This window comes from Vollenhovia emeryi, unplaced genomic scaffold, assembly GCF_000949405.1.
Source record: "Vollenhovia emeryi isolate VEMERY1.0 unplaced genomic scaffold, V.emery_V1.0 DF939207.1, whole genome shotgun sequence".
Classification (NCBI taxonomy): domain Eukaryota; kingdom Metazoa; phylum Arthropoda; class Insecta; order Hymenoptera; family Formicidae; genus Vollenhovia; species Vollenhovia emeryi.
Window position 1 is genome coordinate 870,751 of NW_011967159.1, and position 15,703 is coordinate 886,453.

General features: G+C 40.2%; 2 protein-coding genes across 10 annotated transcripts; one reads left to right on the forward strand and one right to left on the reverse strand.

Annotated features, from left to right (window-relative positions):
* Positions 1-362: 362 nt before the first annotated feature.
* Positions 363-8,415, forward strand: LOC105561464 (luc7-like protein 3). 7 transcript variants are annotated; one of them, XR_001008908.1, is made up of 8 exons: positions 363-733; positions 3,695-3,943; positions 4,010-4,216; positions 5,020-5,181; positions 5,274-5,467; positions 5,657-5,742; positions 5,841-7,721; positions 7,815-8,415. XR_001008908.1 is itself a non-coding variant. In XM_012011466.1 (8 exons), the coding sequence occupies exons 1-7, from the start codon at positions 629-631 to the stop codon at positions 5,912-5,914; spliced, it is 1,077 nt and encodes a 358-aa protein (XP_011866856.1). In that variant the 5' UTR covers positions 363-628; the 3' UTR covers positions 5,915-5,952; positions 6,831-8,415. The 7 variants fall into 7 exon arrangements, 5 of the variants coding, with proteins under 5 accessions (XP_011866856.1, XP_011866857.1, XP_011866855.1 ...); XR_001008909.1 differs by having other exon boundaries at positions 8,073-8,415; XM_012011466.1 differs by having other exon boundaries at positions 5,841-5,952; positions 6,831-8,415.
* Positions 8,416-8,665: 250 nt separating this feature from the next.
* Positions 8,666-15,430, reverse strand: LOC105561465 (solute carrier family 25 member 38-like). 3 transcript variants are annotated; one of them, XM_012011470.1, is made up of 8 exons: positions 15,054-15,430; positions 13,113-13,430; positions 10,656-10,774; positions 10,191-10,275; positions 9,931-10,110; positions 9,485-9,656; positions 9,030-9,286; positions 8,666-8,810 (listed from the first exon to the last, which is right to left on the reverse strand). In XM_012011470.1, exons 2-8 carry the CDS (start codon positions 13,164-13,166, stop codon positions 8,784-8,786), a joined length of 894 nt encoding a protein of 297 aa, XP_011866860.1. In that variant the 5' UTR covers positions 13,167-13,430; positions 15,054-15,430; the 3' UTR covers positions 8,666-8,783. The 3 variants fall into 3 exon arrangements, with proteins under 3 accessions (XP_011866860.1, XP_011866859.1, XP_011866861.1); XM_012011469.1 differs by having other exon boundaries at positions 14,919-15,430; XM_012011471.1 differs by lacking the exons at positions 13,113-13,430; positions 15,054-15,430 and adding an exon at positions 12,764-13,104.
* Positions 15,431-15,703: the final 273 nt, after the last annotated feature.

Sequence of the window (15,703 nt, forward strand, 5' to 3'; positions counted from 1 at the left end):
AATTGGCCAATCATGGTCAAGTATGAGAAGAATGCGCGACTGTGATTAGTCAATTTCTTAAGGCTTAGGGCTTAAATCTCTATTGTAGACTGGGACTAAGAAATTAACTAATGACAGTCGCGCATTCTACTCATACTTGACCGTGATTGGCCAATTTCTTAAAGCTTAGGGCTTAAATCATCTATTGTAGACTGGGACTTATCGAGCGACTACGACTACGACCATTGTAGACAGAACCGAGAATCATTGTAGTGGAGGCTTAAGGCGACGGTAGCGCCGAACTGCGTGCCTATTGGACAAGGCTGATTTGCCGCAATATGCAATATGGCGGTAGAAAAATATGGGAGTGTGTCTTCATAGTTCGTGGACAACGGACGCTATCTAGTGGCGAAACTGCAGTCCCGCTTTGCAACTGTCACGAGTGAGTTGTTGCCGCTGTGTCTTGCGATTGAGTTCCGTCGATATCGTCGAGGTTTCCCCCCGCGCGTCGTCGAGCCTCACCTTCGACGGGGGAGGGGTCAGCAACGTGTTCTTCTTTCGTTTCGCGGCGAGTCCTGCGGCCGAGCTCCGAGTATTCCGCGCGCGAGACCCGACCTCGCGGCATCGTCGTAGCGCAGTCCAAAGGAAAATGGCCGCCGCGGCGGCTGCCGCGCTGCTCGACGAGCTCATGGGCAGGAACAGGAACGTCCTGCCCAACGAGAAACCCAAGGAACTCAACTGGGAGGATCCGGAGGTGAGCGCGCGCGCGTCGACGCTGGACTCGATTCTCGAGAGGCCTCCCGGGGGCCGCTTCGCAAAATCTCGACTCTGTCTCGATAATTTTTCCCCATCCCTTTCGCGTTAACAGTCTCCCTTGACAATGGCACTCTCGACGTCCGCCGCGGAAATCTCTCGAGGCCCCGAGACACGAACGAGACGAGAATTTTCACAATTGCGCCTTTCTAAGTTTTGATATCGGCGAGATTTCTCGAAGCCAGAGTCCTGCTCCTTCGACTTTTTATACATTCTATTGTTTTCTCTTTTTACTCCAAGCTTGGTACTTCGTGTCTGATTTCGCCTTACGTGTAAGTAAGTGTGACAGAGCGAGGTTTGTATCGTTGGAAGGCCCGGCAGATGCTGGGATTCAAGCTAAAAAATATTTACAAATTAACTTGGGGTCTTGTATGGTTGCTCACTTTTAAAGGCCAATGTCCACGATACTAGAACTTGGTCCGAGTTCTTGGATTGAGAGATTTGGAACCAATCGATTTGTAGCTTTTACGGAAAAGCTGCAATTTTATTGGCTATACGTTTCTCGAACCAAGGACTTGGACCAAGTTCTAGCATCATGGACATTGGGCTTAAGAGCTAGACTCGACCATCGAGAGGAAGCTTATTGGTTACTAACGCTCGCTCGGCTTCGCTCGGCTCTTTCATTTTTGGAATCTCCTTCTTTTGGACGTTTCATTGTTTCCTATTCACATATTTCACTTCACTCCGTTTTTGAATAATTTTATCACGTTGGAGCATTAAAACTTCTTCCGTGTTCCTCAACTGGTCTCTTGTCCACTCGAGTAACAACTTTATCTTCATCCGTAGGTATTTTTTTCAACGCCGTTTTTTTAAATATATTCACTAAATTATTAGGTTGATGCAAAAATTGCTGTAGAACAATATTTTGTCTCACACCAAGAATGTTTTCAGGGTGTCCAGTGGTCAGGGAAGTCTGGAAAACCGGGAATTGTCAGGGAAAAGTCAGGAGATTTAACGATTTATCTGGAATTTTTACATCGTTTAACATTTTTTCTGAATCATTAAGGGCCAGTTTCACAAAGGTCGTTTAACCGCTAACCGAAGGTTAATTGATCCTCTGTCTCTTCTTGGATAACAAGACAGAGAAAGATAGGAAGTCGACTGAACTCTGGTTAACAGTTAACCGACGTTTGTGAAACTGGACCTTAAAGTTTTCTTTGCCTCTCAGTGCACTAATTTTCTGCCTTGCTAAACATCAATTTATTTATAAGCGTGGTCGGTAATTTATATTTTCATCGTCGTGTTATTTTATTTCAATGTGTTCAACTGAGACGAAACTAGAAAAAAGATAAATTACTAAACAGTACTATCTAGTAAGTTGCAAACAAAATGCAGTTAAGCAAAACGAAAGCATCATATATGATTGCGTACGGTATCACAAATGGTTCGAATGGTTTGTAGTGATATGTTTGTTCCTGTTACACAATGTATCATACATAGTCGTGTAATTGCTTTAATTTAAATGTTGACCTTTTTAAATTCCGGATTTTTGTTTCCCATGAAAACTATTTTAAGGACTTCCGACATTTAACATTTGCTTGATTTACCATACAGATGTGCGCAAACTGTGCATCTTGAAAAAAGTTACAGTAAATGGTCAGGGAAAAATTAATGCCGGCTCCTGGAAAACCTGAAAAAGTCGAGGAATTTTTTTCATCGAGTTTGCTGGACACCCTGGGTTTTTTACAGCGTTGATCGGCGTCTTGCCCATTTCCCATGAAGCAAATTTACTCGGTGTTTCATTCCCGACGGGAAAAGTTGACTCAGCTACTGTCGTCATTGAAAAAACTGACATTTCAGAGACAGTTCACTCGCATCTCTGAGATGCCCGCACGCAATTTTATGTTTTCCCCACTGCGCAAAGTTGACCTATTCGCACTTTTGTAAATGCACAAATTTTCATTTTAATTATTGCAATTATTCTAAGGTGCCCCGTAATAACGTTTAATTGATATTAATGGGCAAAAGTTGTTTTCAATTTTGTGCAAGATAATTTTGACCTATTCGAACTCATATAAATGCACAAATTCTCAGTTTAATTATTACAATTACTCCTAGGTACGGCATACAACATTTTATTGATTTCAGCGGGCGAAAATTGATATTGATTTTAGTGCACGGTACTTTTGGATTTCTAAATTAAGAAGTAGCCTATATTTTTCGCAGAATCCTACTGAATAAAACTGTGCCAAGCTTGGTTCCGCTCGGTCCATTGATACAAAATTGTATAAAGAACAGACAGACAGAATTTCACTTTCATATACATATAATGTATATATTTTATACATAGATTAAACCAGTAAACACGTTTCATTTCTCCGCGAGAGGATTCTTTGAAGAGTTTACCAATCCTGAAAAATTAGAATATTAAGCATAGATGCAGTCGTATTGATTTCCTTAAACTTCTGTTCGGCGTGCGATACTATTTTGCCTGCTGGATCGGGATCTAAAACACTGCAGTCTGAGGTCCGGTTTCACCAACGTCGCTTAACTTTAAGCTTAGCTTCATTCGTTCTTTGTCTCTTTTCAACTGTTACTTTAGAAGGAGGCAAAGAACGAGTTAAGCTAAGCTCAAAGTTAAACGACGTTGGTGAAACCGGGTCTTATTGGCTCTCGCGAGAAATCCAGCAGGTAAAATAGTATTGTGTGCCGCTGGCTTTGATTATCTGAAATAAATAAAACAGACCTTTATCGCATGTAAAACCGAGCGAAAGAAGATCACAGGCAAAGTTCGAACACTAAAAGATGTCGTCGACGTACGCAATATTTTATCTCTCTCGTAGGTGAACAAATTTCATTAATTAATTATAACACCTGTTAGTACTCGAACTTTTCTTTGTTAATTATTATTTTACACTTGCAATTTTTTTATGTATTATATTTATGTCCTCTTGCATTTTAGTTTTGCAAGCTGTACCTGGTGAAATTCTGTCCCCATGACTTGTTTGTTAATACAAGAGCGGACTTGGGTGCGTGCCCCAAGGTACACGACGACGAGGCCAGGGAACTGTTTGAAAAGGCGCCGCATTCGTATCGTAAACAGCAATACGAGGATGAGTTTATCAGGTATTGTCAGAGTATGTTAAACGAGGTGGAGAGAAAGATCATAAAGGGGAAGCAGCGGTTGGCACTGATTGGGAGAACAGAAGCAGTAAGTTTCGCTAGAAAGTTGGTTTGCAGCCGCGGAATTGTAATTTTAATTCGTCTTTGTGCGCAGCCGACGTTGACCCCGGCCCAGACTCAGAGGAACGAGGAGCAGATCGCTTTGCTGACGGAGAAGATAAACAAGCTGGTGGAGGAGGCCGAGCAGAGCGGCATTCAAGGCAATGTGGAGCAGGCGCAGGGCTTGATGCGTCTCTGCGACCAGTTGAAGGAAGAGCGCGAGACCCTGAGGAAGTCCAATGACAACAGTCATTACAATCAAGTGAGCGTGGGACTATTGTGACCGAGATCGCGAGACTTGGCCTTTGAAAATGTATCTGAAGACGACTCAAATTGGAGTCTAAACGTTCACCAATTGTCAATTTGTTCCCACGAATTGTAATCCATTGAATATAAGGCATATTTTCCATTGCTGCACTGGTGAACCAGTAAAGCTAAGGAGGCTGTGGGGAAGATTGCCTAGTGCCGTGCCCTCATAGCTTCCACAACACAGGGTCATCGTAGTGGTTTTAGGGGGTTAACTCGGCGCCGCATAAGCTAGAATGAGAAAAAATGTACTTGTCTTACTCTAATTTATTGCGGTGGTTCACCAGCGCGGCAATAGAAAACGAGCCTATCACAAGACACCGTAGTGTCTCGCGCCAAGTATAAGCATAGCTAGAACTGCGCGCGCGAGCCCGACCGTGTAGTTTACGCGAGTTGACGGGCCCTCAGATTTTCGGATCTCGGCAACGGCTGCTCCGACGAACTTCTAAGTGCGCTCAATCGATGGCTTGGATTCGATTTGCATAATAAAAGTGGTTTTATGTTTCTCCTGCGTGCCCCATGAGTGGAGACATTGCAATGCAAAGTCCGAATTGTGAAATTTCGATCTTTATTATCTAGTACTATCAATAATCACGTTATACGCTCGTTGCTCAACTGTTAATTTTGTATTTACGATCACTTGGCTTTATATAAATTATAATATATGACCGGTCTCCACGTAGCTTCGTGGGAATAAATAATTACAAGTGATTTATGATTCGCCACTCGAATTTTTGTACTAACAGCATTTATTTGCAGACTGCCGAACTAGCGGCCGCGCAGGAGAAACAAATGGAGGTGTGCGACGTGTGCGGCGCATTTCTTATCGTGGGCGATGCTCAACAACGGATTGATGATCATTTAATGGGAAAGCAGCATGTCGGCTACGCCAGATTGAAGAGCGCTCTTCAGGAGATTATGGTAGAGATATATGTCTGATCGTTTTCAGTATTAAATATGTTTCTCTCTCTCTCTCGAGTCGAAGACTTAAATCGAAATCTTTTTTTTTGTAGAACAAGCGCGAGAAAGCGCGCGACGAGAAGGAGCAGAGAAGAGAGGAAGAACGGAAACAGAGAGCGCGAGCGAATGAGGAACTCGACAGACGGCGGAGAGACGGTGACAGAGATAGAGATCGCGACAGAGACAGGGACAAGCGTCGCAGGCGAATGGACGACGACAAGAACCGTCATGATTCGAGCGGTCATAGGTATAAGTCTCTCCACGCAGCGAGCTTCGAAAGATAATCGTCAATTAGACAAGTTTTTACGTTCACTAAGAGTCCAGTCCTGCATGTTTACTTTTCCGAAGGGTGTTCCTTGTTAGATTTTCACATTCCAACAAAAGTGTAACGTTCGAGAGTCAAATGAGCCTCTAACGGAGACGTTGCTCGTTACAGAAATTCTGGGCATAGAAGTAGAAGTAGATCGCGAGACAAGCACCACCGGGACGAGGATAGCCATCGACGTCACGGTCGAGATAAAGGTAAGCGATAGCGTTGATCTAGCGCGCTGCCGTATTGCGATTGCATCCTGTACATCGGACAGATGTGTTCTAGAATGATACAATGATAATGATTTCAGGAAATCGTGATCATCGAAGCTCAAGCCATCATAACCGCCGCCGTCACCGCTCGCGAAGTCGAAGTCACAAGTAACTTCTCTTGATTGGTTAGTGAGTGAGAAGTTAAGCCAGGTATGCACCAAACAATATAACCATATTCGTCTCAATTACTGTACAGGTACTCTCTCGATCCAGGTGAGTTGCCATTCCGATGCACATAATACATATACATGATAATATAATCTGTGATGTTTGAAGCGCCGCGTAAGTCACACAGCAAGTTCATCTCGCTCTCTCTGAAACAAACTCGGTCTCTCTCCGCCTCTCTCTGTCCGATCTTCCAGAATAGAATGAATAAATACCTCTCGTAAGATTCGAAGAATGGACTATGTTCCTTCTTTTTTTTCTTAAATTTGTCACTGGCGCAATCAAGTATGTAACGCCGAGTGGGCAAAATTGCTAGCTGTACTTAACTATGTAATATTGTAAATATCTATTAAAGAGACAAAGTGCTTCAGCGTAACAGTAGTCTGATATGCTTTTGTAGAGTCTCAAAGTCGAGAAAATTAAATTTACACGTGTCTTTATAAGTTTTTTTATTTTTACGACATCTCAGTTACACTATCGTGATTTCTTGAAAAAACTTTAAGATACATTTATACTCGTAGCTTTTCCCTCGAATTGGTCTAAATTTAATTTTTTCGAACACTTTAAAGGCTTTTAACAATGTAAAATTGCATCGCTCTGGAAAATATTTTTAGGACTTTTGGCAGTAAATTCGACTCTTGGTAATAAACTTATCATTTGAGTGAAGAACGTTTTAATTATTGCGTATGGAAGTTCAATTTGTTCTCTTACACAACCATTCCTATATCATTCCGTGCATTCTCGATTTATTTGCGAAGCAAGCTGGGGGGAGGTATACCTATGCTTGCTTTCATCGGTTAATATCTCTGTACCCGAGCAGCAAGAGAGGGAGAGCACTAGTCCAAGAATTCGTTTTTTTCCAGGAGAAGCCCGCGAAGATCTACGGAATTGCGGATATGCGCTTTCAAGACGAATCGAAATGAATGTGAATAAACGCAATCAGGTTGAAACTCATCCAGCATAACAAATTCATACTGTTTATTTAAAAATAAAACGAATTGTTTCTGTAAACAAATATACAGCATTTTTCTCTTTATTGTACATAGTCTTATCGCGTTTTGTTTTCAGACAATTGAGTTGAATTCGGGGCTTGCTCTTGGGAAATTTACCTCGCTTTTCCACTCGTAACTTACAAAAGATCGCCGTATCTCTCGTTACGGCGACACAAAGGATAAAGAGAAACCCCGATAAAAGCCAATAATTTCGGACTCGACTCTTTTCGCTTCTCGGGCACAAGACTCCATAGGTTCATTAATGCCGTAATCTCCCGCGCGTCATTAAGAAAGAGAGAGAGGAGAGAGGGAGAGAAAGAGAGAGTAAGAGATTTAGTGGTTTAGTGTGGAGGGGACACAGCTCTCAGTGCCCGCTTCATAGAGCTTCGTCCACGACTGCAAATGCACGTGTGCACAACTGTGAGTGCGCCCTGCAAACGTGTGACTGTGACTATACGAACCTCTCGCTTCTGCCACGCAATTGACGAGGTATTTATGCCGGAATGATAATATCAAACACATGTCCTTCTGCCAGGAGAATTGTCCCCTCGTTCTCGTGTCCCGTTGGATCCCTGGCTTAGCTGATGATCTGACGATCTTCGAGATGCGAAATTTTTAACGATGTAGGGATCTGTAAATCGCCGGTATATAGGCCCGCACATATTCCTGCAAGACTGACGTTCCTTCGCTGTTCTAAAAAAAGAATTAAACGGAAATGCCGCTTCTTAGCAAAGCTATCAGAGATTAAAGAAAGATACATAGGTAATTATAATGGAGAATTTGCCTAACATCCATGGGAGACTAATATCTATTTTAAAAATCAAATTTAAAGACATGATATATTCAATTATTTAGATATTTTGTGAATGAGTCACCTCCCCAGACAATGAAAGTTGACCTAGCGATCTGCGTGTCTTTAGACGTTCCTAATCAAGACAATTTAGTTCGTAATCCCCTCGTGAGGATCTCGTGCGCTTGTTAAACAAACACACAGTCGACAGAGGGACAGGGTTTTTGCCAACATGAGACTATCATTGAATAATCTTTGGCTATTACATTGTATCGCGAAGTGCCGATGACACTTTCGCTAAAGTGTGGATTATCTATTTTCAGGAAGAAGAGAAGGACCAGGGGAGAGCGGGACTACGGGAACTCTTCCAAGACATCGTTAAACATATTGTTAAGGTAAAGATTTTGCATAATCTTAACAATAAGAAAAAGAGTGTGAGAGAGTGTGAGGGTGAACAGACGATGAAGAAATTTGCGTTAAGGTCACAGATACGTTAGAATCGATATAACTCGTGTCCCGAGCAATTGTTATTTTAGACCGTCTATACATAAACAGAATCATCAGCAAAATAAATTGTATGATACAATTTGTATTTGCTGTGCCGCGTTGTAACAATAATAATACTCGTAAGATTGTTATTTGGAATTAATAAAACAATGCCACGTATTTTTCTGCTCTTGCTCTTCTTTTTATCTCGTGCACGTTTTTATGAAAACGCGCGAACAGCCGGGTAATTTTTTAGCAAAGAGTTTTAATCCTACGTTTTGGGATTAAAACTTTAATTCGGATCTGTGTATCAGGTTTTCATCGCAATTATATTGCTAAAAGATAGCGTTACTTGGATTAATGGGGGATAAAGAGAACAAAGTACGAAGCGAAAAATCTATATAAGAAGAATTGTTGCTATAAACAATGATATATATAAAAATATATATAATTTATTAAATATAAGTGCGAGTTTTATAATACATAAACAGTCTATGCTATAATACTGTACATCTTCCCATGTAAAACAGCTTGTCCAACAACAGCGTTCACTTCAAACCCATTTGCCTCGTGACCTGAATAACACAAAATGTACATTGTTTAATTATTCTCACAAATTAAATCCTTTTTTTTTTGGTGCAAAATATATCTACTCAAAAAAATTTTTATGAAATTTTAACATTTAATAGTAATAGTATCACACATAACTTTGATAAATGTAAACATTATTTTCGCAAGATTTAGAGGTTGAACATTTTTTTCCTGTCAAATCTTTACTTAATGTCTCGAATTACCTGTTCGTACACAGTCCATGCCATAGTAGTCATCAAAGTCCGCCTCAGCATTCTAGGAACAATACCCTTGAAATATCCCAAGATGCCGTACTTTTTATAAACGAACAATGTCGCCTGATAGATACCATTGAATTCGTTCGGATATAACTGCATCTTCGTCTTGACAACATCTGGTGGCTGCGTCACTATGGACGCCAAAATTCCAGCCAGGATTCCGCAGCCGAAGTGAACTGGTGCTGACGAATTGTTCATTCCTCCTATCAAGAGAATAATTTATCATTAATGAGATTTCAATCTTTTTTATTCAAAACTTTTATGAATATCGACAAGTTATAATATCAAGTTAGAAATAACTTCATAATTTTTATGTAAGGCATTTTATGTTGACGAATAATTAATTGAATATCATCGTTTAGCATAAATTAATATAACCAATAAATAGCTGTAAGAAATACCTGTACTGGCAGCGGCGTTTTTCAATTGGGTATAAAACATAAGGTATAAACCGCTGTAAGGCGCATCCCGCAGAAGAGTGGGTACCAGGCCACTCGATAAACCCCTCACTCCTTCTTGCTTATAGATCAACGTAAGAGCCTCGCTGATACTGCTGTATTTGTAAACGCCGCTCTGCACAATACAGAATAATATTTATACAATCTACTCAAATTTCAATGTAAAAAGATCAAAGGTCATCAAATTCCTGTTTGATCGAAACTTGTGGAATATTTTTATACCTTCTAGCTATTACAAAAGCACGTTTTGAATTTCAGGAATAATGTTAACAGCACAATTTTGCAAAAGTTCTTATGCTAAAACTTTTCTTTTTCTTCCAGTTCTTATCGTCCCTTTTTCTCTTTAATCTAAGGGTCCCACTATGTTATCTCCTTTTCTCTTAACACACCTCGAACCGCGTTTTCACGACGGTGATAGGAATCAGCAGTGCACCGGACATGGACCGTGCGGTGATACCCAAAGAAATGGCCTGCAAAGCCGTCAGAGGTTCCTCCAGATTGAAAGCGTGTTTCAGCCAATGTAGTGACGAAAAGTACAAACCCACGCCAGGAATCACTCTAGTTATCGACTGTAAATTAACATTCACATCATGTTATAATATCAATGTAAATCAACATTCAAGCGTTAATCTTCAGAGCGACGTCTTACCGGTGTCATGCCCTTCCAAAGTCCAAAGATATTCTCCTTCTGAACGATGTGCGCCACTGTACCCAGCATTCCATTTTTTGGCGCTCTGTTAACAAATCCGGAAAGTTGATTGGCAATTATTTCAAAAATAAAAGTTTGAAATCATTTTTAAATCGAAACTCGCGAAGAGAGAATTAAAAAGGATTAAATTTCAAATTGATAAAATTAACTGGACATAAAAACTTGAAATTACATATCAAGGGACTTCGAACTTTTCTTTTTTCCTCCAGTTCTGATCGTCTCCTTTTCTCTTTAATCTAAGGGTGCCATTATGTTATCTACATATATTCTCTCGTCTACCATGTTATCGACTTGTATTATTTAAATTCTACCTGGAAAAATTTAGAATTTGAAGAGGATGTCGATTATATCGAGAACGAAAGAACCTATCTGGACTTTATCTACAACGATAAGCTTTAATCTTACCCAACAGGAGCATTGACTCTGCTTTGAAGCCTGGTCTTCACCAAGTCCAGCGGCTGGAAGAGGATCGTAGAGAATGTTCCAGAGAACGAGCCCGCCAAGAAGGACTTCAAAATCGGATACTGTAATAGGGATGTCATTAGAAAAGGCTTTGACGAATTTGAATTCGTCATTGCCTACAAGTTATCTTAAAACTTGCGTTCTTAATTTTACGATATCTATCCATAGCGATTGATTCTCCAGTTCATATCGAGACGGCACTCAACTATTCGACACTGCTATGCAATATTCAAATCAGCGCTTTGTGTATGTGTAAGGAAAATAATCTATTTTGCTTTTATTGTATAAATTGTTTGCTTGTTACTTTATAAAGGAATCAAAGACTTGTCCGAAGATTGTATACGCATACGACCTGGTCCATTGGACCGCAGGACGAAGCTCAATCGTTGTGAGCGATTATTATATCTCTCGCCGCACGAGTTCACTCACGTGCGGTGAAAGATCTCGGCCGAGTGCGCGGTATCAATAATTATCGTCATAAGGTGACCCGAGGTTATCGCCGCGTGGCAAACAGCTATTTTTTCGCTAGGGGTTGATACGTTAATTCGCGCACACGGATATCTCTAATAGCGCGGGGCATCGCGCGACTTTTGCGATTGACGATGTCGGCGTCTCGCGCCACAGGGGACCCATTTGTTTTCTACTTTTTGCCGATATGCGAAGGCGAAAACAGGGTTTCGTCAGACTGATAAACTTCTTTTGACGTAAATTTGTCATCCGCTTGCGCGCGTATCGAACGATACGGTTTATTAATAAAATGTCTGACGATTTAGCGGTCGCCTTATTCTTCTTCTTGTTTGTCGATTCCTTCTTCGCGGGAGGTCCGCGGTCACGATTTCGATCTTTCGCAATGTGAGGTATCGCACAAGATGGCACTAACGAAAACTTCTTTATTAAGAAACTTGAAATCGCTATCTTTCTTATCTTTATATTAATAATTTTTAAACAATCTTCTAGACACCAGCGATAATTGGTACGAATACGTTATGTAACGTGATAAAATTATAATTTATCACGTATATTTCACGAATAGAAGAAAATATTCTTTTGAGAAGCATCTCAACATGTGCAGCGATAGAGCCTTCCATTCGGTTCCATCGTTGTAAAAATGACAAAACTAAGACGTGATGAACACTCGAAAGTCTGTTATATTAGTAGCGACTCGGAGCGTTTATTCGGCTAGCAGTTTCGGTTAATTTTTGTCAATTTCATAATTCGACCATGCCGTTTGCTCGAGAGGTGGAAAACCTGTCCCCGTCGCGGTACTGAATCCGCTTCAAGATATACAATAGGTTTAAAAAATACTTATATATCTTATCTTTCATGGGATAATTAAAAAAGAAAGAATATTGTCTTATCGAAAGAATTGCTAAAAACGTTTCCAACAGGATAGTTTTTCATTTTGTAATATTGAGTGAAGTGTTTATTTTATAACGACAGTGCCATATTAATTAGTATAATATGCCCGGTAAAAATTGTTTATGCATAGAAATGCATAAATATACAGTATTATATAAAATGATGTCCATACATATTTTTACATTGTATACTTCTATATAATTCTATACAATTCTACACAGTTCTACATAATTTTATATAAAAGAAATTTTATAATATTTATAATAATTATACAGAACTGTGTAGAATTGTATAAAATTATACATAGAAATATACAATGTAAAAATATGTATGGACATATTTGATGTGTAATATATTTTTATATAATTCTGTATATTTACGTTCATACATGAAAAAATTTGTACCAGGTGTGTACTATACTATAGCATTATTGTATTATGCTGTAGTGCTGTATAGTATATAATAAGTATATACTGTGTATGTTATACAAATACAGTATATAATTGTATACTAAAATAGATATATACTATACTAACAGTACTACTATTTTGCATGAAAAATCGCCAAAGAAATAAAGTTTGAAAATATTTTCGTTATCCATTGCATTGTGCAATGTCCCAATAAATATACGTGAGATCGATTCAATGCATAAATTTGACTTCTAAAAATTATCCACAATTCGAGATACTTACAGTTCCCAGAGCTTCCATGATGGTATAACGATTCGGAAATTTGTATTCACTACCGAATCTCAAATACTCGCTAATATTTAATACCGATCTCACAATACAAAGAGTATCTTAGAAAAAGTCTTGGAAGTTTATTCTTGAAACTGCGATTGGAATTGAAAAAAAAACTCCGTAAACCTGTTGTATTAGCACGCGACTCGTTTACTCGGCTAATAGTCTCGATTAATTTTTGACAATTTCATAACTCGACGTCGTTTGTTCGAGGTGGAAAAATTTGCCCCCGTCTGTGAGGCCGTCTGTAACACTAGCGCGATACTGAATCACGTTTGAAACGTGCTGCGGCTCTACTTACGTCCCCGTTTATCTTTGTTTCGCCACTGTCGAGGTCAATGGGGTGACCCTGCATATCGGGGCATGCTCGTGCAAGAAAAGTTTCCAGGCTTATCGGCCGACGAAACGTGATTTAAACGTGACTACAATCGAAAACGTGAGATGTACTTCACATGCCAGTGTGGGGTCACTTCTCATCCAACGACCCTTTTCGCTTTTCCGCGCGGCGATAACGGCCTGAAATCGTCGAACTCCTCTTGTCGAATCCTTGCGTTTATGAAGAGATCCGAGAAGACTGGACTGTCAAACGTACTTTCTTTTCCACCGAATTCGCTCGTACCTACGAGTTGAAATTAATTATTGTTTCATTCAATCTTTGAGACAAAATGAGAAGAAAGCATAGCTGCAAAAAAATCCTAAAGTCTTGAGAATAAAAGAAGTGGCGAGCGCGAAAAAAAGTGTACAAATGTATCTGGATACATCTTAAAATTTTATTGAAGTTGTAGTCTCCAAATAATGAGAACAAATAAACGCTGTGAATGAATTTATCTACGCCAGAATGGAAAAAACTATATAAAGGCTTAGATCCATTCACAGAAACTTGTTCTATCAAGTCATCTTCAAAGGAGTCCAAGCCTTTGAAATTTTTCATACAATTTATATGTGAATTGTTTAATTTCGTCCGAACAATAAGAAAAGACGAGAACCGGTAATACAGTCAAACTTTAAAGATAACAAAGCTGATAAAGCGATATCGAAAGATGACAGATTAGAGCAGCAGGGGCTAGAGACATTTTTAAGTCAGCCAATATTTGGGAAGCTCAAACGATAATTGTGAAAGGGAGCTACGCACGGCCCAGAGCGTATCATGCACTGGGTGGTCGGTCATCAGTTTGAAATGAGGAAAGAAATTAATGTTTCAATCAGAAAGAACAAGGAGATTTCTTACAGGAAACGATTGTGAACACTGCTGTTTAATCGCAACAGATCTGTCCCTTAGCTGTATCGCTTTTATGCACTTGACATGAACTTGGTATATAATTGGACACTGAGAAAAATTAAGAGAAAGATAAAAAGTGCAGTTCTATTACAAAAAAAAACAAAAATGTAACAAATCTTTACACTGTAATGATTCAGCGTATCGACGACTCTTGTAATAAATTTGATCTACTCTTTCTACGAGGAAAGTAGACACAACATTTAGAACTAAAAATAATTCACGGTACAAAAACTAAAAATTGAAGGAAATGAAACGAACGAATCGAATTTGTTCTTAGGTCCTACAGGTCAAGACATAAAATACATCTTTGTTTTCATTTAGATTATGCATCTGTTCATTTCACCCGAGTTTTTTATATGGCAGATCTTTTCCTCCTATTCATCACGTCAAGACAAAAAAATGGAAATATGAACTGCGCAAGAAGTTCCAAGTTCTGAAAGAGCAGACTCGATTCAATGGTCCATTTTATTTCCTACGGTTCATATTTAGAAACATCAGTATTTTCTCGACTATACCTGGCATTTTTAATAATACCGAAAATTTATTGCGAGAAGTATTACCTCATCCAGAGTTTGAACCTGGACCTCCCTACTTCTGTATTACTAAAACTTGCCAGGTATAGTCAGGATGTCGTTAATTATCGCTGGCGACACTGAGGATTCCTTATTAGTTGGTTCATATTTAGATTTTGCAGGACTTGGTCGCAATTTCCTCTATACATCGCGCAATTACGTAATCCTTTGAAAGTAAATAATTAGAACATTCACGGAGCCCTCGACTCCGACACCCGAGGATGCAAACTTGCGTTGTTTTTTTTTTCTTTCGCACCTACGAGAAATTCAGAGTTGTTTCTGCTGACGATCGCCCGTCGATCATCAGGTCTATCGAGAAGCGTTCTTGCGAAGGCGAGATCTAATCGCTGACCGAGCTGTTGGTTATGAATCGTTTCGTCGCGTATCCCACCTGCTCGTCGAGTCGACGAGGCACAAGATGACGAGCGATAGTCACGAGGTCACGAAAGGTCGACACGAGCGTGGAGAAGTCACGGCTGACTGACACGCGTAGATACGCGGTTATCGCGCGACATCGTTTTGCGTTTCCATTCGGTCCGGGCCGCGGCTGACGTAGGTAGCCTGTTTGTCCCGGACCACTTATCGCCGTCGCGTACACCGCCGTAGTTCGCTCCCCTCGCGAACGCTTTCGTGATCGAGATCATGTGAAGCCGCATCAGTCGGTCCTGCTCCAAATTGTACTTTCCGATCGCACGTGCTCTCGTTTCCTTCTTTCGAGTTTCGCGAACGTGCACACGGAAATCGTGGAAATGTGGAATACTTGTTTCGATTGGCAACAGGTGTAAAAAGGGGACACTCGAGAGCAGGTCTAGGGACTTGTAGCAGAGAGAAACCTGAGAGCGGCCATGCCGGTGTTTTGCAATTGTTACCGTTTTCGCTCGATTGCCGATAAAGTCTCCACTTGGTGCGTGTCCGTGCTACGCCCATTTTTCAAGCGGGTAATGCAGTGCCCAATTTTGGTTGTATTCCGTGCTGCATGTATGAAATATCGGTAACAGGAGAGTGTTATTGATTTTTCGTAACGGGAGCGAGCGAGAATTA

What these genes read in the sequence shown, in the direction of transcription:
- LOC105561464 (XM_012011463.1), top strand. Translation starts at nt 629, where the DNA reads ATGGCCGCCGCGGCGGCTGCCGCGCTGCTCGACGAGCTCATGGGCAGG. An exon ending in ACAACAGTCATTACAATCAA is followed by an intron (nt 4,217 to 5,019) that starts GTGAGCGTGGGA and finishes ATTTATTTGCAG; the next exon opens with ACTGCCGAACTAGCGGCCGC. An exon ending in GCGCTCTTCAGGAGATTATG is followed by an intron (nt 5,182 to 5,273) that starts GTAGAGATATAT and finishes TTTTTTTTGTAG; the next exon opens with AACAAGCGCGAGAAAGCGCG.
- LOC105561465 (XM_012011470.1), bottom strand. Translation starts at nt 13,166, where the DNA reads ATGCAGGGTCACCCCATTGACCTCGACAGTGGCGAAACAAAGATAAAC. An exon ending in AAACAAAGATAAACGGGGAC is followed by an intron (nt 10,775 to 13,112) that starts GTAAGTAGAGCC and finishes TCCCTATTACAG; the next exon opens with TATCCGATTTTGAAGTCCTT. An exon ending in TTTGGAAGGGCATGACACCG is followed by an intron (nt 10,111 to 10,190) that starts GTAAGACGTCGC and finishes GTTAATTTACAG; the next exon opens with TCGATAACTAGAGTGATTCC.